Genomic DNA, 26680 nt, shown 5'->3' with positions numbered 1-26680 from the left:
TCCTTTTGCATGGTTTACAACAGCAGAATATTTAAGGGGTTTATCATGTACACTGAAATGATAGTCTGCCTAATGTCCACCTTACGATACTCCTCAAACATAAGAAAGGTTTTATGGATGAAAAATAGAATAATGAATATTAACTGAATTAGTCCTTATCTTAAAGTTTTGTTTAAGAGTGACATACATAAGAATAAATTTGTTCTTCTTCATATTGGGGTTTTTATTTGTCCTAGAAATGAGCATGCTATTTTTAGAAAACAGCGACTGAGTTTTCTAAAAAAGGTTAGATAGTTCAGATTGCTTGCTCTACTTGAAAATAAATTTATCCTGACCAGTTCTGTGCTGCTATAATATCTCAACTATCATTTCATTAATGTACTAATGCAGAAAACTGATTTCATTCATTGCTCACTGTCAGGGGCTAGTGCTGCTGTCAGGTGTTTATTGAAGTAATTAACTTAATGGTCTGACAAAATTAGCAAAAATTAATTTGTGTGATTAGAGCTTTCTTCTGTGATGGACTGCTTTTTCAAGTTGATAATAATAACAGTAGACAGTAGATTAATATTTTACAATTGCAGTCTAATTTTGACCATTATGGTAAAAAGCAGTTGAAAAGGTAGCAATTGAAAGAGCCAACAATAATGCAACATGGTGGGGGGTTTTATTCATGGTTGAAACAATTGCAGTCAAAATAGGTTGTACGCAAATATAGAAGCTGCCTGTGCACTTTCTAGGAAATTTACACATTTCCCCCACAGTGTCTGTGATCTTAGCATTTTGATTGGACCAGGCTGCCAACTGTGACCCTTCCAAGCAGTACAGCATGGAGGTGTGACTTCTCATATGTTGTGTTGATTGTAAACATGGAGAAAACATTGGCGCAACCCCCTAGATTTTCTTAATTTTGTTGATTGATTCTGTTGGCTCTTTTCCACTTAATATTTTTCTTCCCTCCTGAATATTATCCTGTCCACATGAATGAATTCATCCAGCAGAGGCCACTGTGTGTGTGTGTGTGTGTGTGTGTGTGTGTGTGTGTGTCTACACGTACTTTGGACAAGAACAACCACCTGATTTGAAAATAAACATAATCAGCATAGTCAACTTTTTGTCCCATAAGGTTCTGGCAGCTTATCATTTTAAAACAAAAAATTGCAAGAGAAAACAATGCAACATTTCTAACACATTATTTTTAAGGAATTAAACACCCAGACAAATTCTGCTTAAAACCGTCTCACATAAATTTCCCTGCACATACATCCCCACTGCTCCAGTCTTAAAGGCAGATGATAACGGTCCCAATTCATTTCTTCATAAACTCTTACATCTTTAACAGACACAATGAAAAAGATAATGAATGATAGCAGTTCATAAGTGAAATACGTATAAAGCAATTGCTTGTTTCAATTAGTTAAAAAAATAAAACTGTTTTCATATTGTTGACAGACAGTGAAGAGCTGATTGCCATATTTGATAGTGCTCATCAAAAAAGAGAGAAGTGCACTTGGAGAAAAATGACTTTTGATCAAAATGTTAGCAAGAAGAAGAATCAGAAAGATGGGCAAGAAAGAGTGGACTTGCTTGAAATATCAATATGAAATATTGAAACATTTAATATGAAATACATTGAATGAGGGTTCTAAGAACTATATGTGGGATTACTTAGGTAGGTAGGTTAATTGCCTAATTTTTATGGTGAGTGGGCTGAATTACTTGACTTCCTGGTTGCAGTTTATTTGAAGGCAACCAACCATGAGTACTGGTTCATATATAACAGAAAGCCAGGCTCTGGTTTGTTTTCCCCCTGCCCTGGCAGGACAAGTAATCCATGGTTTAATGTAATGTCCAAACCACCTCAGTGTAAAGATGTGAGAAATATTTTGAGACGACTGAAAGATAAAACATATAGTTCAAAAAGTCTTACGTTTTCCCATACTTTTTATGTAAGTTCTAAATGATGGTGTGGGAGTGGTACAGTTTACTATTCAACAGGAAATAAATCTTCAGAAAGAAAAAGAAGCACAATATAAAGGGGGATGAGCCTAATTATATAGGTTAAAGTATACCTTGTAACAGTGATTCTATTTTAGCAGAGAAACTGATGATAAAGATGAACTGGATAAGATAGTGTTGTTTTTTAAAAAAGCAAAGTTATTACAAGGTTCATTAATTCTCCAAAATCACATGAATGAAGAGAAAGAGTTTAGAAGAATTACTGGCTTTAGTTCAGAATGTCAATTTGTACTTTTTAATCCCAGTTCTCACAATTTATTTGACATCCTGAACAGCAGCCAAAAAAGCTATTATAAGTATAAAACACACTCATTGGTATAAATCTCATTAAGTTGAGCAATTTAATTAAGGTATTGACATGCTTAATTGAAACGTGCAAGGAGAGACTATTTTCATATCTAATTTCCATATGCTTTCCACTTTAAAAGAAAAAAAAAACCCCAGTAAAAATGTTATAGATTCAGCTAAGCCATGCCATCCCAAAGGAGCACTTGCTCCCATTTACCTTGATTTAGAGCCAACCACTCTCCTAAGTGGAGGTCCATTAAATGGATCTGATGTATGCCTGACTCAAACATGCGTCAGCTTCTCTTATGATCAATAGAGGAATATATATATTAATAAAGCACCAACTTAATTAAATCAAATAGTCTTCTGGGTAAACTTAAGATACTCAGAGATGGGCAGAGAATCAATATATTCTGCCATTTGAACATTAACTATGTGCTTGGAAATTTTATTCTCGCATTTTGAAGATGCTTGCAGTTTTTAAGTGTAGACTTGCAGAAGTTCACTGCATAGAAAGCTGTATTATGCATGAGAGTTAGCTTGTTCGGAAATACCCTTGCTCTGTTCTATATCTTTAACACCTTTCTTAACTATTTATTCTAACACTTTAGTATAGATGCCTGGTGTCTAAAAAGGATTAAAATAAATGTTGCACTGGGGAAAACAGTATGCTGGTGGTCTGTCCCCAGTTCTCATAAGCCCTGTAATAAACTTAACAAACATTTACCTGATAATGGTGTGATGTGTTGTTTCTATTTATGTTGTGAAGGCTGTTGAAAAATTAATGTGTACTTAACTATCAAATTTGACACGTGTTTTAGTTTATGGATATTTCAAAGTTGCTGACATATAGTTAAATTTTTTGTTTGCAAATAGTAACTTCTTATAAAATGAAGTCTCTATCTTGTGCATACACATTTTCATAGCAAACCATTATGTTTTAAAGTACATTTCCCTGCAACAATATTCCTAATAATTTATAGAAGGTATTTGCATTTAATCCTTTCTGGATATGTTACAGGGGAAGAGAGAGAGAGAGAGAGAGAACATGCGACAGAGAGCACTACATGTAGCAGGCTAGAACTCTTGGTGCATTGAAACTAATGGAATAAAATTAACCACCCTGTGATCTTCGGATGAAAGGTGGTATAGAAATTTAAATAAAAACAATAATATAATACAGCAAGTATCCTCATTAAACAGTAATACTTGTTCCTGAAATTGTTGAAGTGTGTACTGAATTGGCAATGTAACTATAGCTTTAAGCACCAGGTCACAAATGGAATCTTATCAGATTCTCTTTTCTGCTAGAAAATTAAAATCTCTTTTTTATGTCTGCATTTTTTAAAGGAATATGCAATCAGTTATCCTTATGCATACTTAACGCATTTAAAATTTATGCCTTTTAAGTTCTGTTTGTGAAGTAGGAGATGATAGGCAGGGAATTTTAATGTGCCCGTTGTCTTTAAGTAAGTTTGTGAATTTGACTCCCAAGAGCTAACCTATTGCTTAAAGTGTCATGAGCCTTTCCACGACATCTATGCACAGTCCTTCAGTCGTGCTCTGTATATGCCTTATTTTTTTTAAAAAAAATAAGTGTACATGAAAAAGTAGCCATAACAAATCAAAATAATATCAATTAATATATAAGTTGCACAAAAAAGTAATACTGCAAATCATGGCATTGATCTTAAAAAGGCCTGTTCTGTGCAGTCCTCAGACCATGGTTTATTATTTTGATTTTCAGTATGATTTCAAACAATGGTTTTCAATTTAAACATCATATCAAAACACAGGTAAGCTTCTGTAACAATAGTTTGGCAAGATACATGAAGTGTGCCTGCCTCCTTCAAAGGACACCAAAAGATTACTTTGCTTCTTTTAAAAACCTTAATAGATTTTAGTAGATAAGTGCTCTGGGATAATGTATTCTTTTATGATCTGAATAAGTTAAATGTATTGCTCTGACATTAGTTGTAGACATTGTAACCTATGACACTGTAGTCCTATGTAGTCTGAAAAATGAGAACATATAATAGCTTTTGTCTGCTTCAACAGTTTGAGACAAGTTTCTTTCCATTGATGTATTTGTTTTGGTCTGTGTTGATAGTTCTCCCATAATGAAGTGCCTTTGAATGCAGGCAGGGAGAGTGGTAGTGTAAAACCTTGCTTAGAAATGTTTACTGAAGTGAACTACTCACTTTAAGCGGCTGCTGGAAACTATATTCCTTCCACAATTAGATTTTTAAGACTTTCTAATGTTGGCAGCAGACCACTTGGCTTTTCATACATCAAGGATTTCAGGCATGTGCTATCTTTAAACAAACACATTAGCTGGAATATATATTTTTCCAGACTTTTACATGTAGAATAGACTTTAGACAGATACATTATGGTAGCGCTACAGTTCCTCCCCACTCCACTCCCAGATGTGATAATAGTTAATTGTCTTGGGACCACTTTTTCTCCCTTACATTGTTCCTAGCAGTAAGTAAACAAAAACTGGAAGATGTGAACTTTTATATGAGCCTATTAACCATGTGGTCTCCTCCCGCCCACCCCACCAGCCATCAGCTACTCTTCTATACTTAATTTAATTGTATGAGCTGACATTGTCAATCTGCAATCCAATAACATGTTTGATGGCAACTCAGAAGAGAGTCCAGTTAATTTTTGGGAGTGCTATTATGTAAATAAATATTCTTACAGAGTGCTGAGCCAAGACATTTGCTGATTAATCGGAGTTCTGCCCTTGTCTTCTCCAGGAATAAACCTTGGAATGTCAGAAGACACTTTAATGCTTTTAAATAGCAAGAACACACCCACACTTTTTAATTTTTTTGCCTAGTTGTGTGCTATTAAGTGAGAAGCCTGATAATAATCACACTGTACAATCTTTGTGGTATGCCGTAGGGCCAAGGCTTGTTTCACGTATCCATAAGGTATTTCATATATATTTTCTTTAGTATATATTTGTTTTTTCACCGCTGTTGCGTAGACCATAATTGCCTATGTATTTCCAGGTGTTGCTCCCCCTCCCACAAAGTTATACGTCAAGAGAGAAAGGTGTTGACATTGAATGCAGAAGATATAGCAATCCTGTGAGAGATTTCATCATATTTTAATCAATGCTCTTTAGGGTGAAAGCAGGACATTGTGACACTAGATGTCATAAATAATTATATCCTATTTTAGTGGTTGCTTTGCACAGTCACTATTGTTGCAAACTTAGTGCTACTAGTACTCACAGAGACCAAGGTGGTGGACAAAAAGGCTATAGATGTTGATAACTGTATGGTGAGTTGGGGGAAATCATTTTGTCTTGCTATTAATGTGTTTAAAGGTTGTGTTAATGTTTATTGTTGAAGACTGCAATTAAACAAACCAAAAGAGCAGTTCTATCTCATGCTTGGGTCATATTTGTGACGTTGCAGATGCTTCTGGTGTACAAGCTGTTTACGCATTTCTTCCAAGCAAAATAAAATGGGCTTGAAAATAAAGTCATACCTATGGAATGGGAGCATTTAAGTATATTAATTAAAGTTATACACAACCTTCACAGTGGTAAGATAAGTAGTCATGGTTGGTAATTTGTTTTTTCGCACTGTGCAAGAGTTGCCTGCCAAGTTAACACTGCAGAGAATCTGACAAGGTGTATCATAGACCGTATTGGGGGAGGGGTAGAAGGATGTTTGCATAATAGGAATAACTTTAAAAAGTTCAAGGACATTTTATTTTATAATGTTTTAAAATTACTTGATCACAATGTTGCATTATTATTATTATCAACATTTTCCTTATCTTTATAAGACTTCTTCAGTTCAGATAACCTCCTGAATTATTATTTTTTTAAAAAATTAATGTAATTTTTAAAGTGGAGTAGTTTCCAGCAGAGCAGCAAATAAATCACCCAGTTTCTAGTTTCGGTCAATTTACTGTATCTCCTGTTGGTAGATATACATATGACTGTAACAAGGCTGAGGATTTTATTGTTCAGAAGTCGCATATGCCAAGTTATAATCCTGTAAGTAAGTCCTGCATTGGCGGGGATCTGTTTCATCGATGTTCTTTCTATGCAGGCCCCAGGGGAATGTTAGTATTGCTGGATTGTGTCCAATACTAGAATTCCATTCACAGAAGGCTCTTTCATCCAGGCTTCTGTAAGCAGAAGAGAAGGGAGGGTATTTTGCAAGTTTGGTCTTTCTGTTTCCCCCCATCCCAGCAATCCCACACAGTTCTAGAGAGTGCCCAGATTATTTGCAGCAAAAGGGAGGCTGCATACAGGGCTGTGGCAAAAATGGTCTCCCTTCCATCCATAGATGCATCCAATGAATCAAAGAGCATTCCATGAATGGAAAAGCATTGTTGCATACAACCTGCTGTTAGTGTTGTATGCAAAAGCAGCATCTAATTACCTGTGTGCCTTAATTGCTGTTTCTGTTGGGAAATATAGATATTTAGAAAACAAAAATAAATTTAGGAACTAAAATGGAAATATGCTACTTCTCTTATGACCAAGTAATATCACAACATATTTTAAACTTTCCAGAATTCCTTCTCAGTCTTGGTGTTCAACAAATGAAAGGATAGTGGAAGGGCTGGAGTGGGTGTGTATGTCAAAGTTGTTGATCATATTGCTCTGCCTGCAATATGTTACATTCTTAATACAAACTTAAATATTTTCTTCACCGGCTAATTATGCGGAAGGACTGTGCCCAGTGTGTACTAGTGCAAAGCAATAATAGCCACTCTTTTTTGAAATTAGAAAAGCAGGCATTTATTTTAGTGCTTCTAGCACTGATTTTGTAGCTAATCAGTGTGAAGACTATTCATACCTAATATGATAACCCTGCTGTTTGTTTTACTGATGTCAAATCTTAGTCTTGTGCATGGATGTAGGATAAGTTCTATCTCTCTGTAAAGAAATAAAAGAATGAAATAGCTGGACTGCAGCTTTATCCTTGGCCTTTATATTACCCCCTTATCAGTATTCTAAGATTTTTTACAGATTAACATTTAACACCTCCACACAAAATCCCTCAATTTCTTTAAAGGGCATTCTCATCCTAATGTGTTTTAGGATTATAAATTGAAATAGTAATAGTATCACAAATGTTGAACAGTTGAACAAATAGCTATATATTGTGGTTGGATACTGCTTCCTTAGTGGCCTTAAGAAAAAATATTTAAGAAACTGACAGCATGTTTCAGAAAACGGAAAGCTGTTAATATGGCCAAAGATACTTCTGTGCGTTGGGTGAATCTGATGGCAGCTGACTTGCTCCTAGAAAGTCTTTAAGAGTGATTTGGAATGCTGGTATCAAACACGAGATCAAGAACTTCAAAACATACACAACAGTGCATAGTTGTAATAGTGAATGGGCAGCTACATAAATGCAGCTTGCAGCTGAAACCTCTACATTGCTGCAACAACACCTTGACAATGTCAGGTTGTCAGACTATGAGATTTATTTATGAAATCGGTACACAATCCTGGAGATTTGTAGAGGGTGCCCTGTTAGCCAGAGAATAGTACCTCAATAGAAGATAAAGTGAATGTAAGTTACAAGCAGATTTTTTTTCTTCTGAGCGAGATTAATTTCCTGCAATCTCTTGCGTTCTTGGATAGCTGTAGAAAAGACAGAGTAGAGGGATAAAAGAGACATCAATAATATAAATTATCTTGGTATGCTAGAATACTAGAAACATTGCTTTAAATCACAAGTTTGCTACCTTTTCACTCTGCTTGCAGTAATAGAAAATGCACATTTTTCAAGGACAAATTTGATTTTCTTGTGTTCTGCTTAGGGTGAATGCTTGCTTCATTTATCTCATTTTGTTATCATTGGTAACTCTCAATTGATGTTTCTATTTTAAACCAGTTGCTTTCTCTCTAAGTAGTATGTATCATACCATAGTGCTGTATGTTTGTCTTTAAAAATTGACTTCTCCCACGCCACATTTCCCTTTGTAACACAGAATAAAGATCTGCCACAAAGCATTTAATATTTCGGTATTAAGCATTGAAGAACAGAAGGGAAAAGAATGGAAGAGGAAGATACCTTACTAGTCACTGTTGCATAATTTCAGAAAGTGAAACATGTCTTTTAGAAAACAATATAGTATTCTGCATGGCCATTTGTGTGTCTGTCTGAGAGAACAATTTTGCTACCGAGAGGAATTGGTGTAGACTAGATGACTAGCATAAATTGAATTAGTCTGACAAAGACATTTAGGGTGGGGGTCGAATGGACCATCATCCTGATGGAAAACAGAAGAAAGCCCTGGGTGACACAGCTTGACCTAAGATGTCAGTGTGGGTTTTCTGTGTGGTGCTCTCATTCAGAGTCACAATGCTTGTTTTTCAATAAAATCAATTTGATGGAGGTTCACCTTACAATGCAGCATTTACTTTAAAGGTGGGCGGGGGATTGCATGGGGTGCATTATAATGAATACTACCCAGTTGAAAAGTCTGGCTTCAGGATGAACAATTTGTACATCCCTTTAAAAAAACGGTTTACTAAGCTTGGTCGGGTATTAGTGTCTTTAAAGTCCATGCTCTATCCCATTTTTTATTATTAATTTTTCTATACCACCCTTCATCTGAAGTTCACAGGGCAGTGTACAATATAAAAGCACAAAATACATAACATAATAGCAAACAAAACAATAATACTCTGAGTTTAAAAGGGCATAGATTGTTTAATTAGCCAGAGGCTGTCCAATTATTTTATTAAAAACAAAGGTTTCCTTTGGATGTTAATAAGAGCAATTTGCTTAATTTTGCAATGCTCTTGGGCAACTGTTTTGTTCTTTTTATGAACTACAGTTTATGTATGTATTAGGCCACAAATATTAAGTAGAGGGGAATGCTGAGATTTTATTAAAGAGGAGACTGAAAGGAGATATGAGAGCCACTGTCAGATATCTAAAGGGCTGTCACATAAGGATTTTCTCTTGCTCTGGAGGCTAGGACCAGAACAAATGGATTCAAGTTACAAGAAAGGAGATTCCAACCAAACATCAGAAAGAACTTTCTGACAGTAAGAGCCTTTCATTCGTGGAACATACCCCCACAAGAAGTGGTGGGCTCTCCTTCCTTGGAGGTTTTTAAGCAGAGGTTGGTTGGCCATCTGTCTTGGATGCTTTAGTTGAGATTCCTGCATTGCAGGGGGTTGGAGTAGATCAGTGTTTCCCAACCTTTTTTGGGCAAAGGCACACTTGTTTCATGAAAAAAATCTCGAGGCACACCACCATGCCAGATGGGGAAAGGTCACTTTTTACTTATGTAAAAAAAAAATAAAAAAAATAGTAACAGCATAGAAGGTAATGGTTAGGCTAGCATCCCTCTTCCAAATATGCTAGGTTTTTATTTGCAGGGACTGTTCTACATGGGAAAGCATTCAGCACTGTCATTCTCCCATCTGCCATCTGAATTGGTACTATTCTGGGTCAACTTACTCTGCTGCATGTGTAGATGAAAATGGCACCAAGTGTGGGAGAGGGGGCAGAACAGGTTTCAGATACATAGACAGAAGCTGGCTCTAAGATCTGCCTGCCATTGCACTCTGAGGTGTGAATCCTATGGAACGAAGCAAACCCACTTATATTCTTACATACGGTCCTTTTAATGCACAAGGTAACAAAATATGTTAAATTGCTCCAGCAGTTTTATGTTGTAACATACTGAAAAGACTGTCGAAGTCTCGTGCTCCCCCAGCCTTCGCCAGCCCTGCGCCCTCCGGATGTTTCGGGCTACCAGCCACGCTCCCCTCAGTCTCAACCTAATATCCCCAAGTGTTTCATATTTACTAGGAAATAACTCCCGCTGGTACAACGGAACTTCCTCCCAAGCAAGTCCATCTCTCGGTTTACATCCACGAGCTCGGGGCTGCGGCGTCCAGGAGGCGACAGCCCCGCCCAATGGCCCCGAGGGGACCCCGGAAGGGAGGCTTCGGCGCGGCGGCGGCCCCTGCGCGTTTCGCCTCAGGCTCCGCGGTGGCGGCAGCGACAGGCTGCGCGGCTCCTCCTCGGGCCGCTAAGCGGAGCCAGAGCAGCGCGGGGGGGGGGCAGCAGAAAGGGCGGGTCCGTCGCTATAGAGACGCCCGCTTGGGTGGCGCTCGAGGTGGCTCCGCCTGGCCCTCGAGTCCTGCGAAGCGCTCTTCCCCGGGGCCTGTGGCGCAGGCGCAGAGCGGCGCGGCGGAGGGCCGCATCCCTCCCCCGCCCGGAGCGGCATTTAAAGGGGAAGTGGCCCCTTTCCCGCGGCTGGCCTCCTCCGTCGTCGGCGCCCGGCTCTCCTATGGCCTGGCCCGGGGCGCGGAGGGCGCGGAGAGTGGCAGTCGGGGCCGGGGGGCCATGGCTGCTCCCGGGGCGTCGCGCTTCCTCTACGAGCTGCCCGCCGCCCCGCCTCTCGCCGCCCGACTCGCCCGACTCCCTCCAGGCAACATCTCGCGGCACACCAGGCAACGTCTCGCGGCACACTAGTGTGCCGCGGAACACCGGTTGGGAAACACTGGAGTAGATGACCCTCAGGGTCCCTTCCAACGCCACAATTCCATGAAATTTACTTTTCTCATACTTAATACTTTTCTCTTTCTTCTTGGAACATACTGAAATTCCTAAGACTCTTAATTTGTATTTATTGAAACAGTTTTAATCACTTTGATCCCACTTTGTTCTGTACTCATTGTATCTCAAAGAGCGGTGAGACAAGGGGTTACTGAGAGATTGTTCTGTAAGGCTACAGTATGCTCTTTTAGTAAGTCCTATGTACATATACCGGGGAGCAAATCTAATTGAACTCAGTACGGCTTGCTTCAGAGTAAACATCTATAGGATTGCACTACACATTACTTTATCTGTTGTATTTGTTGTCTTTCTATGCTATCTCAGGTGTGTTCCCCCTACAGTTCACGCCCTTGATAACGTTAATCTGTAATAATAAAAAAGGGTTGTAAAGGCACAGACAAATTTGAAAAAATGCTTTTAACATCTGTGAGGGTAAATTTTGTATAATATGTAATCCAAACACATAGGAATAAGAATCTGCAGTTCCATTAGCTATGTCATCCCATAATAGCCATATACAGTATCCACAGTTCATGGAAATGTTAAAGCCTTCCCAGCAGTCACTTCAACACTTAACCTGCTGAAATACAGTAAATGTGCAACTATTTCTATCCATCTCTAAGCTGCCTACAGCTGTGAGCATTTCTCTATGTCATTGTGTGTTTTTTGTTTATTTGTCCCTAATAAGTGTGTATTTTCTTTTCTTTAGGGACTTAAGTGAAAACCAGATTCAAGGCATCCCAAGAAAGGCTTTTCGAGGCATTACCGATGTGAAGAATTTGTAAGTCATATCTACAATAGAACTTGGGCTGAATATGAATTATTATATGCTACTGCTCTTAGGTATTTGAGGACTAGAGGCATACATGGAAATGGTTTCCATGCCTAGAAATCACTGGTCCACTTCCATGCTCTCACATTTGCATTAAACATAAGCACACTCTTCCAAGATTCCATTGTCTTTCACAGGTCAATTGCCTGAGACAGCAGATGTTTCATCAAAGGGAGCAGGCTGATAATTTGTTTAGCTTAATATTGTATGTTTATTGTAATTGGAAGATATAGTATTTTAATGAAACCTTTAGGATTTTCCACCCGAGGTACTATGATGTCTTGGGCTAGCTCATCCTGTGGCTACAGTAAAACAAAGGGCTGCAGTACTACACTTACTTACCTGGTAGTAAGTCCCATGGAACTCAATAGGACTTACTTCTGAATAGAAATATATAGGATTGCACTGTTAGTGGAACATCACATCACTTGATGGTATAAGTGAATAATGTAGTTGACTCATAATTCCATAAGTGCAGAAGTCCTCTGAACTGCAAATTCAGCCTAGTGAACTGTATGCTGCCCTCCTCTGTTCAGATAGTAATAGCTGTAATAGTATTTTGTACAGTGGTACCTCGCAAGACGAATGCCTCGCAAGATGGAAAACTCGCAAGACGAAAGGGTTTTTGGTTTTTTGAGTTGCTTCACAAGACGATTTTCCCTATGGGCTTGCTTCGCAAGACGGAAACGTCTTGCAAGTTTGTTTCATTTTTCTTAACACCGTTAATACAGTTGCGACTTGACTTCGAGGAGCAACTCATAGCACGCAGTGTGGTAGCCTTTTTTGAGGTTTTTGAAGACTTTGGTGATTTTTGAAGCTTTTCCAAAACTTTTCCAAAACCGTGCTTCGCAAGACGAAAAAATCGCAAGACGAAAAAACTCGTGGAGCGAATTAATTTCGTCTTGTGAGGCACCACTGTATCTTGTTTTCTAAATTTGCAAAATGATTCAAATACTTTATTTTAGTAGTCTTTACAATAGCCCCATAAAAGTAGGCAAATATTACTTTCCACATTTTTCAAAAGTCCATTGTTGCTGAGCTAGAGTGACTTGTCTAACACCTTGCAAACAGCTAAATTGTCAACTGGAAAGTTCCATTCCAACTCTTAACTGGTTTACTATGACATATACAGGTAATTCCTGGTGTTGATTCTTTTTATTATTCCATCTCTTAAATGTTCTGTGTGCCGGATGTTAAATTACATGCTAATCTTCTCTCTGTATTTTTAGTTTTAATATATGCACAAATTTAAACTGGAGGGCATTTTTTTTTATATCTATAATATGCCTTTCATTTTTAAAAAATAATAATTCAGAGCAGGGATTATTTGTTCCAAAATAGTGCATTTTTCAACTATACTACTTGTTGTTGTTGTTGTTGTTGTTTAGTCGTTTAGTTGTGTCCGACTCTTCGTGACCCCATGGACCAGAGCACGCCAGGCACTCCTGTCTTCACTATACTACTTCGGTTTTATATATGTGTTGCTAAAAATAAATCTAGTGCCGGATACAATTTGTGAAAATATTTCTTAACGTACTATAGACTGCAAATATACTTTAATAATTTTTTTAATTCCCCAGAATAAATTAGTGTATTATGATGTTGACATTCCTTGAGCATTGTAGTATTCATTATTAATAATGACAGCTTATCTCTGTTAAAGTCAGTTCACAATTTAGAAACAAGACCAATGTAACTACGATTAAAACAAACAGCAAATTGTTATAACAGCAGTAGTGAAAGCATTGTGAACAAAACAAGTTAGTATTTAACTAAAAGCATGATGGAATTAAATTTTCTTCACTATCCACTGAAAGATAGTCAGAGATGGGGTTAGGCATACCCTGCCTCAGGAGCCAATTGTACAATCTGGGTGCCACAAATGGGTGCCCTTTCTCTTTTGCCAAGTTACTGCAGCTGGGTCTCTGAAGTGCTGTAGAGTTCTCCCTCAGATATTTATGGGAGGAGATCGTTCACAGATTCCAATATACAATAAAACTGTGCTTTATGGAAACATAGGACAGATTTCTGGAAGCTTTAAAAGAAGTCACATATGTCAGCTCATATACGTTGCCTAGTTTTAAGCAATACTGTAGGTTAAAGAAGCCTGTTACTCCTTCTAGTGGTATTAAATCAGTTGTAGATCTTAATGAATTCAGGAAATAACCCTTTGCCTGTCACTTTAACTTTCACAGCAATTCAATAGCTAGGCCTATTACTATACTATTAAAATTATGTCACCAAGTTGAAACTTCCTATAAGAAAAATTACTTCTAGCATAAGTTAATTTAATGAATGGATTAATCTCATCCTTCACCATCTGTTCAACACCTAATTATGAATACTAAAAGCACCTATTTCATAATTACATCATTAAAAACTATGATTGATTGAAATACACGTTCCTCATGTTGGTCTGAGGATGACTCCTCCTCTGCATAAAGCAATCTTCTAAATAAGATTTTACTGCAATCTTTTACTTTTAATTTCTTCATCCACTTACAATGTAAAGAGGTTTTCAGGCCTCTAATGTTGGTCTCAAAAGCATATTCTGGAACATAAAACAATCAAAGTAACAGTTTTACAAACTAATAATTGAATGTTTGAAGAAGCTGAGTATGTTTAGCCTCGAAAAGAGGAGACATTATAGCCATCTTCAAATATCTTAAGGGCCGTCACATGGAAGATGGAGTAAACTTGTTTTCACCTGCTCCGGAGGGTAGAACCTGACCCAATGGCTTCAAGTTACAAAAAAGGAGATTCCAACTAAACACCTGAAAGAACTTTCTGACAGTAAGAATTGTTTGACAGTGAAATGGACTCCCTTGGGAGGTTGTGCATTCTCCTTCCTTGGAGGTTTTTAAGCAGAGGTTGGATGACCATCTGTCATGGATGCTTCAACTGAGGATTCCTGCATTGCAGGAGGGTGGACTAGATGACTCTTGGGATCCCTTCAAACTCTACGATTTTTCAGCCTTTAATTGCAATGCTTGGGAATCTTGGGGCAGCAGGGAGCTATAGGGATACTCTGGTTAGTCTTTCAAGGGCGAGACATATGGCCCCCCCCCAACAGTTTTAAGGGTAATTCCTGCTACTGCAATGAAGTTTTCCCAGAAAGCAAACTGAAGTTTAATAGCACTAATGGAGAACTACATGTAAAAGAGTGGCTTGTCTGGAGTCAACAGAAACAAGCTTTATATACTTTCTATATCAATTATTTTGGCACAAGACAGTCAAGAGACTAGCACTTCTGTGTCTGCACTGGGATCTGCTGAAACCTGGCATTCTAATGGGAAGTGGTAGAAACTTCCCCACATGACCCCAAAACATGAGAAAGGCAATAGTCACAGAGAATGTTACCTAGCTTGGTGAAAACTAGAAAGTCACCTGTTATATGGGAGTTGACATCAACACCAGATTCTTCCCATATTGAACAAGCAACATTTATTTTGAGATAAGTACTTTTAAAAGAATCAAGGGTTGAGATTCAATAAAGATTTTTTAAGTTTGCAGATTGTCGCAACAAGAAATTGCTTGTTGATAATTGATACACTGAAAGCACATGCTATTCCTTTCAGTGATTGTAAGAGCTCATGCCTATAATAATGGCTGAGGAAACCCAGACAGATGGGTGGGGTATAAATAAATTATTATTATCATTATTATTATTATTATACAAATATGACTGAAAAAACACAACAGTGCACCTGCAAAAATATAAGAACAATATTCGGCAGCAGTTTTTTTATCTTGCAGTTGTCACACACTCAACTTATGTGGAAGTGCGGCTGCTGAATACATACTTGAAGCAATAACCTTTCCCAGAACAATTCAAACTGTTTCCCATCTGTTCAGTTGCAGCCCTAAGTGGTGGGAATTACTACAAAACTGTATTGGTTCTCTTCATGGTATGTCTGAAACTGGATGGGCATGTAGTGTTGAATGTGTAAAGACTTTTACAGCTCACTTGCCTGACATTAAATTAGCACTGAAACACCTCCTAGAACTAAATTTGACAGCCAAAATAGAAATGAAGTCCATGGTGTTTTGTTTTATTTTATGCAATATCTTTTGTCTGTGTTAATGTTAGCCGTGTGGTACAAAATATTAGCTGTTATAAATATTTGCAACAGGGTCATCCAAGCTAGGGATACCACACTGGATGTTGAAGTAGCAATCATAGATACAACTTCAAAACAACTGGAAATGAATGTGGAATGAAGCCAATTTGGTTGTGTCAAACCAAAATATAGAAATAAAACTCTCCTGTAGATGTGATGGAATTAAGGTCAAGAGGTCATGGCTGCGTGACACCTGAGAGAGGCTAACTTGGAAGAAATGAATGACGCAGATGATACTTCATAAGTGTGTTCTTCACATTTTAGTAGACAATGTTGTAACAGGATTAGCTGTCCACTTCAATGCCGTTAAGCAGTTGGCAGAAATATCTGATTTCTTGTGGAAATATCTTGCCATATCTGAAAGTGATGTGGAGAGAAAAGCTTTATCTTTATCATAGCAATATCCTGCTGACCTTGGTGGTGATAATTTTGGAAAAGAAATGCAACATTCACCCTCAGTACATAAAGCTAATTTTGTAAATGTACAGTTAAAGCCATTAGATCTGTTGAAATTGTTAACCGAGTACAGACTTGCTTATCCGTTTCCAAATGTTACACAAAAGGTCAGTAAAGCTCTTTTAAAAAAATAAGTAGTAAGTTTATCTACCTTTTTTATACTAATATTAATGTCTTCTGATGATCCGATCTGCATTGCAATATAAAAGGATGTTCCAATGTGAATTCTTTCTCCTTCTGTATTGTATCAAAAAGCTGTTCAAATCAAATGTTCTTTCTTATCTCTGATCCTCTTTTAATTTATTTATATTTATTTATATTTATCATGGAGGGAGTATGAGAGCATAAGGCCTTAAATGCAGGAAATCAACAGAATGCTCCACTCAACCCCTCTCTTGTCTTCCATATCCCTTTTGATTTTATAGGCTGCACCTCATGGCATAAACCTATAGTGGGTAGAAATGGAATGACTAATTGAGAATGGAAGGGGCACAAAAGAAACTTTGTACCCCCTGATAATTCCTCTAGGAGACCCTGTCTATACCTACCAGTGGGAGACACTTCAAGCTGGGACATTCAGTTGTCTCTCACCTGATACTTGACTTTAAAACACCTTTCTTACAAGAATCTTTTGTAAACTGCTTTAAGCTTCTTGGGATAAGAAAAGTTGCTTTCTTGGCCTTCTGCTGCTTGTTTCCAGCATTAAGGAGCCCTCTTGCTCGCTCGCTCTCCAAATCTTATCCCCATTTGATTCCTGTTCGCAATTTCTGGAATTGTGAAACATCTAGTCAGAAGAAGCACAGAGGATGATGATACTGTGGTTTTAAACAATGCATCTGCAAGGCCAAGATTCATACCTCAATAAACCCAGAACAGAGATAGTCTGTACACTGAGACTACCTTTTCTGATACTGCCTTGCTGCTGCATCTGAAAATCTTTGTTGGAAGTGAAACATCCCCGTTCTCAGCACGTGCAGTAGAAATTTCAGGAATTCGATCATAAACTGCTTGGATGCCGTAACACCCTTAACAAGAAAGCTTTTTAAAGGGCAATCTTCGCTCCAGTGGCCAGGAAAGAATATTCTTCCATTGACAGAGTAACCTTGTCAGTGGTTTACAGCAGCAGCATATGGGGCAGGAAACCTTGGAGAAGCAGCTGGAGATAACACAAAACTACTCACAGAAAGAGAGGCTACAGAAAGTTGAGCAGTTACAAATAGATTATAAAAAGCATGACAGTTGTAACCATGGGCTCAGACTCCTCTTCTTCAGGCAATGAAGTCAGAGAGAGGAAGTTGCCCTTTAGGCCAGCCACATATGTACATACTGAATTAGAGGCACTGGTTTTAGTGGAGCCTGTTGTGTCAATGCCTCTCCAGTCCAAGGAAGTTGTATTGTCTTTGGCCTCCAACTCAGAAGCCATGGTGAAACCACAGCCCTTGTCCACTGATCCATCAGATTCAACAGGCTGGGTCCTTTTAAATGAAGAGGCATACTGAGAAAGAGCTGGAGTTCATATTGAAGGTTCACTCTGAAAATGCCGAAATGGCATTTGAGCTCTGATTTTATAGAGTCTCCAGCCTGAACCCTGCCCAATGCTTCAAGGGTACCATTGGAACTTCACCTTAGAACTGCTGAAGCTGTCACTCCAAACTGTGACACCGGGTTCTGGCTATCCAGCAGGAGACATAAAAATGCACCTAACCTTGAGCTGGAATTACAGATAAGTCTACAGCATCTTAGGCACTCCCAGACATACTTGTGGTTGTTGGCTTCTTCTGCCTTGCTCCTTCTGAGCACACTCCTTGACCTCTTTGGGTTGCTTCAACACAATGGATCATTTTATATTACTTTACTTTCTTTATGATATGTCTCCATGATTTTGTCCTCATTTGGTTCTCTCCCTGTTGTTGTTTAGTCGTTTAGTCGTGTCCGACTCTTCTTGACTCCATGGACCAGAGCACGCCAGGCACTCCTGTCTTCCACTGCCTCCCGCAGTTTGGTCAGACTCAAGTTTGTAGCTTCGAGAACACTGTCCAACCATCTCGTCCTCTGTCGTCCCCTTCTCCTTAGGCCCTCCATCTTTCCCAGCATCAGGGTCTTTTCCAGGGAGTCTTCTCTTCTCATGAGGTGGCCAAAGTATTGGAGCCTCAGCTTCACGATCTGTTCTTCCAGTGAGCACTCAGGGCTGATTTCCTTAAGAATGGATACATTTGATCTTGTTGCAGTCCATGGGACTCTCAAGAGTCTCCTCCAGCACCATAATTCAAAAGCATCAATTCTTTGGCGATCAGCCTTCAGCCTTCTTTATGGTCCAATCAATTGGTAGGGTTCTCTCCCTAGTCCCTACCAATCCAGGCATCCCTTCTATTATTATTATTATTATTATTATTATTATTATTATTATTATTATTATTATTATTATTATTATTTTATTAGGGAAATCTTCCACAACTTTCCCTCTGTCTATTGGGATTTTTCAGTAACTTGTTATTGGCTTTCTGCAGCTCTCTGCAGCTCTTTGTCTACATGTTATTCCTCAGTGACCTCATCAAATCCCATGACTTTCCCGACAATCTATACATAGATGTCATCCAGTTCTACCTCTCTACTGAGTATTTTCTCCCTCTTTTTGTCCAAACTTTCCAAATGACTTGGTTGGATACTTCCAGTGTAATGCTTCACTGTTCACAAAATCAACATGTCAGACCTTAAAATTATCATATTTTCACCCAACACTATTTTGCCTCATATCCACTGAAAATGTCACCAACAGAGACTCCATCTCCTCAGAGTATTGTGGAAGAACGATGTCAATCAACATTTGATGATCTCCTTCTACAGGTTAACAATAGAAAGTGTCCTTTCATACTGCATCACGGTGTGGTACGGCGGTTGGACATCATCTGATAGGAAGTGCCTACAGAGGGTGGTGAATACAGCACAAGATATTATAGGCTGTCCTGTGAATCCACTGGATGAAATAGTGGAAGAACGTTGCCTCAGGAGAGTGAGGAAAATTCTCAGGGATGATTCACACCCTGGGCAGCACTTTCTTGATCTCCTGCCCTCAGGCAGAAGATATAGAAGCATGATTAGTCGCACCAACAGGGTAAAGAACAGCTTCTATCTGTGGGCTGTTAGGCTGCTGAATGAAAAGATAACAACAGGGCAACTGACTTTCGGGTTTGGTGGGTGTGCGTCAGTAAACGAGGGGAATTAAGACTAAGAGAGCTGAGTGGGGGGTGCTTGTGTAATCTCACTGTATACAAGTTGTACAAGTGACAATAAAGTATTTCAATACCTTGTAGTACAGGTATAAAGCTCCTTCTTCTTCTTCCTCCTCCTCCTCCTCCTCCTCCTCCTCCTCTTCTTCCAGTTTCCAAGACTATGTCTTCTCCTTTTGCAGCACTGCAGAAATATGGTGCTTTATCTTTGTCACCCTGGTCATCCCTCACCTTGACCACTACAATATTCTCCTCTCTGCTCTTCCTTTATGTCACCTCAGCTCCCTTGCTTCCATCCAGCATTCTGCTGCCAGGATCATTCAGCACCCTCATCAGTGTGACCGCATGTTCCTCAATTCCGCAGAAAGGTCACCATTGCCTTTCCCTGTTTATTTCCCTGCTATTTTATCCTAGTACATCCCTGCCCGTGGCCATCATTCATCCAGTTCTATTACCCTCAGCCTTCTCCTGCTCCCTCAAATGACTCCACCCCTTTCTTCCCCTTATACTTGGATATACTTTTTAAAACACTTGTGTGATGTCACTTCTTCCAAATATCTTCTACTTTTCTGTAAAACCTTTGCTGCAACCCTTTAGTTCCCATGCCTCACTGTAATAAAGTCTCCGTGCATACAACCAGGCCTTTGGTCAGGGCGCAGCCTGACTCCCTCCTCTGGCAACCTGCACAGAATTTTGCTTAACGGTTGCCATCAACTTGATTTTAATTAATTTTTATAATGAAATATTTTTAGAATGTTGGATTATTTGATTGTTGTTAGCCGCCCTGAGCCCGGCTTCGGCTGGGGAGGGCGGGATATAAATAAAATTTATTATTATTATTATTACAACTGCAGTAAAAGCATATTGTTCACATTTACGCACCACTATTTTCTTCATCTTTTTCTTTTGTTTCCAGGAAGCAGCATATTATAAGGTTGCATATAGACTAAGAGCAGAGGGTGGGTGGAGGAAAATGAAGGGGCGTAAGGAGATGATCAAGCCTGTTTACGCACAGGAGTGGAATCAAGACAAGGCATTAGTAGAGCTTGGACCTAGAGCAACTCTGCTTTGCAGCACTTGCAGAGCCTCGGGACCTTGGTTCAAATTCAGTCACTGCTTCATGGATCTGACACTGATTTGGCTTCATCTGTTAACAAAGGCAGTATAGCTGCTTGATGAAGATCCAGCCTGATTCAGACATGACCCATAACTACAGTTTGGCTCATATTGGCTCAAGATTTTGTGACCTTTGCCCTTTCTGCATATGAGCTCTTATAGGAAGAAATGCATGGGAAACTAATTGACACATAGATTGCGCCCTGCCCATTGTATATGTACTTAATGGTGGCAATCTGAGGAGATAATTCCCCAAGTGAAAACAATTCCACTTGGCTTAATTGCAGTAACTAGGATAGGGTACAGGTTGGATCACCATGAAGAAGACCATATTCTAATGAATATAGTCCATGAAGAAGAATATATTCTAATCTGCAAACTAAATAACCAAGAATGTAATTTGATTTCCATCCAAACTTAGATTCCAGTGCCTGGTACAAAAAGTGGCTAGAATTTTGGCCTCTGCAACTGGAACACTTTCCTGCAAATAAAGTTATGCAGCTGGGTGCAGTCAGTGAAATCTATGGAAGTATGTTTAAAAGATTGCTTTGGAATGTTGGGCAGAAGAAACATTTGCATTCCTTTTCTGTTTCTGGGTGTAGGCTTTGCTAGTCAGGGTGGATCTTTCAGCAACAATTCACTTAAAAGCCAGGCTTGTCACCCTGCCCCACTCCAGCACTGGCCTTAGTCTTTGCCCAGTCACTCTTATCCCAGCAAAACACCAGGTCAATAAGGGGTTAAATGATAACTTTGAAGATATTAAAATAAAGCTACAAATAATTAGGATTGCCATTTACACATCACCAAAGAAAAACAGATGCATCACCAAGAAAAGGGGAAAATGGCATAGATGATATGCATAACATTTGTGCATATTAATTTTTATGCATGGATGCAAATTTAGAAATTGTTGCTATAGTTTAAATAGAAACATCTCACCATAGGTGGCCTCTGCTGTCCAGGTGCTAAGTATTGATGACCCTTCCTTCTGGTTCTTTAAAGCAGACTTGGATCAAACATATTTTCAAAAAGTGAACACTGTCAAATAGAGGACTGCCCTCTATAGAGTAGGACACCCTAACATGTATAGATTAGACATGAAATTTTATCAGTAGCAAATCTAAATAATTGGAGCAGTCACAATTTAAAATTTTATTTAGACTGTGTGTTAATCTCTGTGTTATTTACCTGTGTGTTAATCCAATTGAACTCAATGGGCCTTGCTTCGGAGTAGGCATTCACAGGACTGCACTGTATATTTTAATTCTTTTCATGCTATATTTGCCATTGCTTATGTAATTAAGCAATTTCATCCAGGTATGTCCTATGTTTAAAGAAACTTTCTTATGTACGCCGACAGAATTATCTTCAACAGATTTTGCTGTTACTTATTCTCATTGTGGAAATGTTTACTACAGGGTTATATAGACATTTTGGTACATTTCTCTTTTTAGCAGAACTATGATTAGAGCTTTTTGTGCTCAGGACTGATACTCAGCTTTCCTTTGTGTCTTAAGTGCAACTGTATTGACCTCAGTTTTATACTTGGAGAATGGGAAGAGGAGGTTTTGTAAGGTCATTGGCTATTGTTGAGTTGTTGTCATCAGTTATGTTAACCTGCTCAACTATGACCTTGAATGGAACATTCTTTACCTTCCTTGTTTGATGCTGGAGTCAAATGTTTATAATGGAATGGTGCCTGAAAAATGTCACTTTAGCTCAGAGGAATAGTTTCCACAACTAAGTATAATTCATATGACTAAATGTTGCATGACTGTGTTTAATGTTTCATTCAGTTACACCAAAACTGGGAAGCAAAAGAAGTCAAAGGTTGAATAGTAAGGATAGATAAATAAATACATGAGGTTAAAGCTGACCTTTAGCAAAATTTATTGCCATTGATATTAAACAAAATATCCTTGTCAGGCACTTGATTGGAACATTTAACTAAATTAATTTGGTCTGTGCCGTATGTTGTGTAGCTGTGTAGCTTTGCTAAATAGATGGCGGTGTGATTCAAAAATCATGCAAAATCCAACATTCTCAATTTTTTATCCCTTTAACTCAAAAATGTACACTTAGAGGTGATCCTTGACTAATTTATGCTGACTTCATGCCAACTTCGGATATATTTGTTGAAGATTTCCTGTAGCATATATTTGGGGCTGTCAAGGAGGCTTTTATCCTAGGAAAAAAATTGTGCTGGTTTTAATTACAATTTTAAATAGCTCTATAACCATTGTGAACTCTGGGTTTACATCATTTTTATGATAGCCTCATAGTTCCTGGTTTATTGATTTTGTCATTTGTTTCATTACATTTAATGCAAACCTTTTGTACTGAGTTACTCTGTTCTCTGGGGATTGTTGGGAGGGGGGAGGGTCAACATGTAGCGTTGGCCAAAACAGCAGAACGCATATAATTTAACCATGGACTGAACCATTCATGAAGGGCTATTAATACTGTTCAGCAAGATGCTGCAGAATTATGCCAGTGTGACCCCTTCACTTAAACTCATTGGGAGAGCAGGATTTTCAGGCAATATTTGTGTCTGCTCAGCACCCCCCCCTTTTTCAACAAAGTGGAAATGATTCTAGGAATATAGCTCTGTGACATAATTGATAAAGGTGGGGCAAAATGGTTGGGAAATTGTTTTCTACATATGCATATAAGCAATGAACTCATGCAGTCTACCGATGCCGGCCATAGAATATTTCTTAGACTTAGAACTGATCTGTATATAGAGTAGAAGTATAAGGGACAGTATGCAGGGAGAGGTCTAGCCTAGAACTGTTTCTCTGACACATTAGCTTTCTAAATGCAAGGCCAGTTGGCAATTAGTAAAGCTAGATTACATTTTAGTTTAAAAAAAAAAAAAACAGCCTCTTGTGGCATCCTCAAAGCTAACAAATTTATTATAGTGTAAAACAGAACAACAGATTAAGTTACAGTTTTATTTTGGGAGATGTTGGATTTGTACATTTATGTGTTCCTGTTGTACTCATTTTGTATATATGCAGACTATATAAGAAAAAGTAAAGCGGGTGGTCTGTATCTCAAATGTCTGACTATCCGTTAGCGGAAATTAAAACAAAAATGAAAAAACCCTCAAGCAATAATTTTTAGGAGGGATGGAGGGGATGAAAAAAATAGGAAGCTTAACTGCTCAGGTTTTATGTCTGTGTTTTAAACATTTAAAAACCTATGCTTCCTGCAATGGCAGGGGTGGGGTATAGCATAGCTCAGCGGTAGCTCACATGCTTTGCATGCAAAAGGCCCCAGATTTAATTCCTGGCATCTCAAGGTAGGGCTGTAAGAAGAGGTCTTTGTTTGGAGAGCTGCTGCCAGTCAGTGGAGGCAGTACTGTGTGTGAAGTGGACCAATGGTTTGATTCAGTACAAGACATACTGGATACTTGACATCCTGATGAGGCAGGGATGCATAATCAAACTTCCCAATGTCTTTTTATTTCCCTAAAAGCTGCTGTGGGAGGGAAGTAGTTTGGGTTGTGGTTAGAGCACTATGAAAGGTTGGCTTTGTCCCTTTCACTAGCCCTAATTCCTGAATGGAAAATCCTGTCCTCTCTATTGCTGCTGTTAGGTGTAGAATACCACCATGTTCCCTCCCCCTGTAGTTAATAGCAGCAGCTTCCAGGGAAATGCAGAAACATGAAGGAATCTGAAATTAGGGTTAAAGTCAGTAGTGGGTGGGGTGCTGCTGCTCACCTGCCCCCCCCCCCCCCAGCCATTCATGTTGCTGCTACTTACCAGGAGGTGAAGAGCAAGATGGCAGTGAATTTAATGTGGTGTGAATCCCCCAGCGGAGCCATTTTGGTGCTGTCGCTGCTGCTTATCAGGATGGGACAGGGTGATGGCAAGGCCAAGCTGACAAGCAGAATGGTAGGAGCATCTGACTGACTCTGCCAGCGCACATGTGCACCTCCATCCTCACCACTGCTCTGCCCCACTCCCATCCAAATGAGCTTCAGTGACGACAGTGTCAGGAGGACTGCTCTGTCCCACTGCATGTGCTGCTACTTCAGTTATATGTGTACAGTATAGAATTGCAGCCTTAGGAATCCCTTTTTTCCTTCTGCAAAATGGAAATGCCCAGAAAGTGTTTTTTGAATGTGAATTGATAATAATTTGAAACATGTATCAGTTTGGAGCTGAAAACTGAGTAGAGAACCCTTAAGTCCTATATCCACCCCACCCACCCCGTTACACTCTGCTAGGTACAAGGCTGTTAGGTTTTCTTCCAATAGCTAGAGGAGGTGCAGTTCATTATTATTTATTTGGAAGCTTTGAGAGGTTTCCGAATTGATGGATAGTAAACATCAATTCACATCAGAAACTTGGATTTCTAAAGTACATTGAGATTTTTAAAGTGGATGTAAAGTGCTTTTAAGAGTATTCTAAGTAGAATTCCACTGGCTTTGATCTAAATTTGGTCATACTTTAAGTAAATCCTTTGAAATTTATGAGATTTCAGTTAGTAATGGCTAATTTAAGTGTCATTGATTTCACTAGGTCTGTTGAAAGTGAAAGTGTTGATCCAGCCCAATCCACATTATGAAAATCCCAATCCATTTTATTATGAAAGGTTCTGTTACTTAATGTATGGCAGGGATAGTAAAACTGTGCCATTCTAAATGTTGTTGGACTACAGCGCCCCTTCTCTCTGACCATTAGCCAAGCTGTTTGTGGCTGATGAGCATTGGAATCCAACCACAGCTGGAGAGCTATAGGTTCCCATCCCTGAATATGAACTAGGAAAATCTAAGTTTACAAACAGTCTTTCTTCAGTGTCACATTATAATCCATATGCAATATCCTCCTTTGGAAAAGGGTGCAATGTAGAAAAGTGTATTGAATGTGTCTGCCAACTTTAATTCGTTTGTCTTAATCTTCAAGGATGTTCTCACACTAAATTGTGCATTTCATGTTTCCTGCATCCCTTGAAAATGAATTGAGGTTCATATCTGAAATGAAGAAAGTTATCCTGAAAGTCTACACCAGCAATCATTTCAGTGTTATCCAGTAGACATACTGCACTATATTCAAGCCAAGAGGGATAATGCAGTAATTTTCTTCAACTTTAAGACTGTGGGATGCAATTTTCAGAATAAAATTCTATGCTTCATGTTTTAACCAATGTTTGACCTACATGCACACACACACATGTTGTCACTTTGAAAATATTATCATGGAGTTTAGCTGGGGTTTTAAGTTGAAATTTTGCCTTGAATGTGTGTACCAAACTTCATCCTGTTGTCTCAGTGCTCCAAGAGTGTTAAAAGGTAACGGTAAAGGGACCCCTGACCATTAGGTCCAGTCGTGACTGACTCTGGGGTTGCGGCGCTCATCTCGCTTTATTGGCCAAGGGAGCCGGCATACAGCTTCTGGGTCATGTGGCCAGCATGACTAAGCCGCTTCTGGAGAACCAGAGCAGCACACGGAAACGCCGTTTACCTTCCCGCCGGAGCGGTACCTATTTATCTACTTGTACTTTGACGTGCTTTCAAACTACTAGGTTGGCAGGAGCAGGGACTGAGCAACGGGAGCTCACCCCGTCGCGGGGATTCGAACCGCCAACCTTCTGATCGGCAAGTCCTAGGCTCTGTGGTTTAACCCACACTGCATTACAAACAAATGGGGAGGAATTCAACATCACACTAAGGCTGTCAGGGCAAGCATTTCAGTTTGCCGAATGGAACAATCCCTCTTCTCCTTACCCTGTGCACTGTTCTGGCCTCCCAAGCCAATTTCAGTAGAGTGAGGGAAGCACTGTTATACAAGCAGAAACCAGTGCAGAGGGCTTCTGCTAATGGGAATCATTAGTTGAATCCCACCGTTAGAATTCAAGCAGGCTAACCCAGGTTAACCCAAAAGACTTGGTTTTCATTTGGTCAATAGGATCATTTTTTAAATGTTGTTTTCTTAGTTACTGAAACAAATCAGAAGTTGAGTTCTCAAGAGGAATGCTTCTTTTAGGAGCCAGTGTATAACTGTGGCAGCATTTATCTAGTGGGAGCAAATCCGAATTATTAAA

General features: G+C 39.1%; 1 protein-coding gene across 2 annotated transcripts in view; it reads left to right on the top strand.

The window, feature by feature from the left end:
• The window catches only part of SLIT3 (slit guidance ligand 3), a 403257-nt gene that overhangs the window by 194954 nt on the left and 181623 nt on the right, over nucleotides 1-26680 (top strand). For both annotated transcript variants that reach the window (XM_028717493.2, XM_028717492.2), the window contains exon 5: nucleotides 11587-11658. In XM_028717493.2, coding sequence (XP_028573326.2) covers nucleotides 11587-11658 — 72 coding nt within the window. The remainder of the gene's footprint in view (nucleotides 1-11586; nucleotides 11659-26680) is intronic.

Source organism: Podarcis muralis, chromosome 2 (assembly GCF_964188315.1).
Source record: "Podarcis muralis chromosome 2, rPodMur119.hap1.1, whole genome shotgun sequence".
Classification (NCBI taxonomy): domain Eukaryota; kingdom Metazoa; phylum Chordata; class Lepidosauria; order Squamata; family Lacertidae; genus Podarcis; species Podarcis muralis.
The sequence above is the reverse complement of the archived record's forward strand: the minus strand, read 5'-3'. Positions and strand labels throughout refer to the sequence as shown.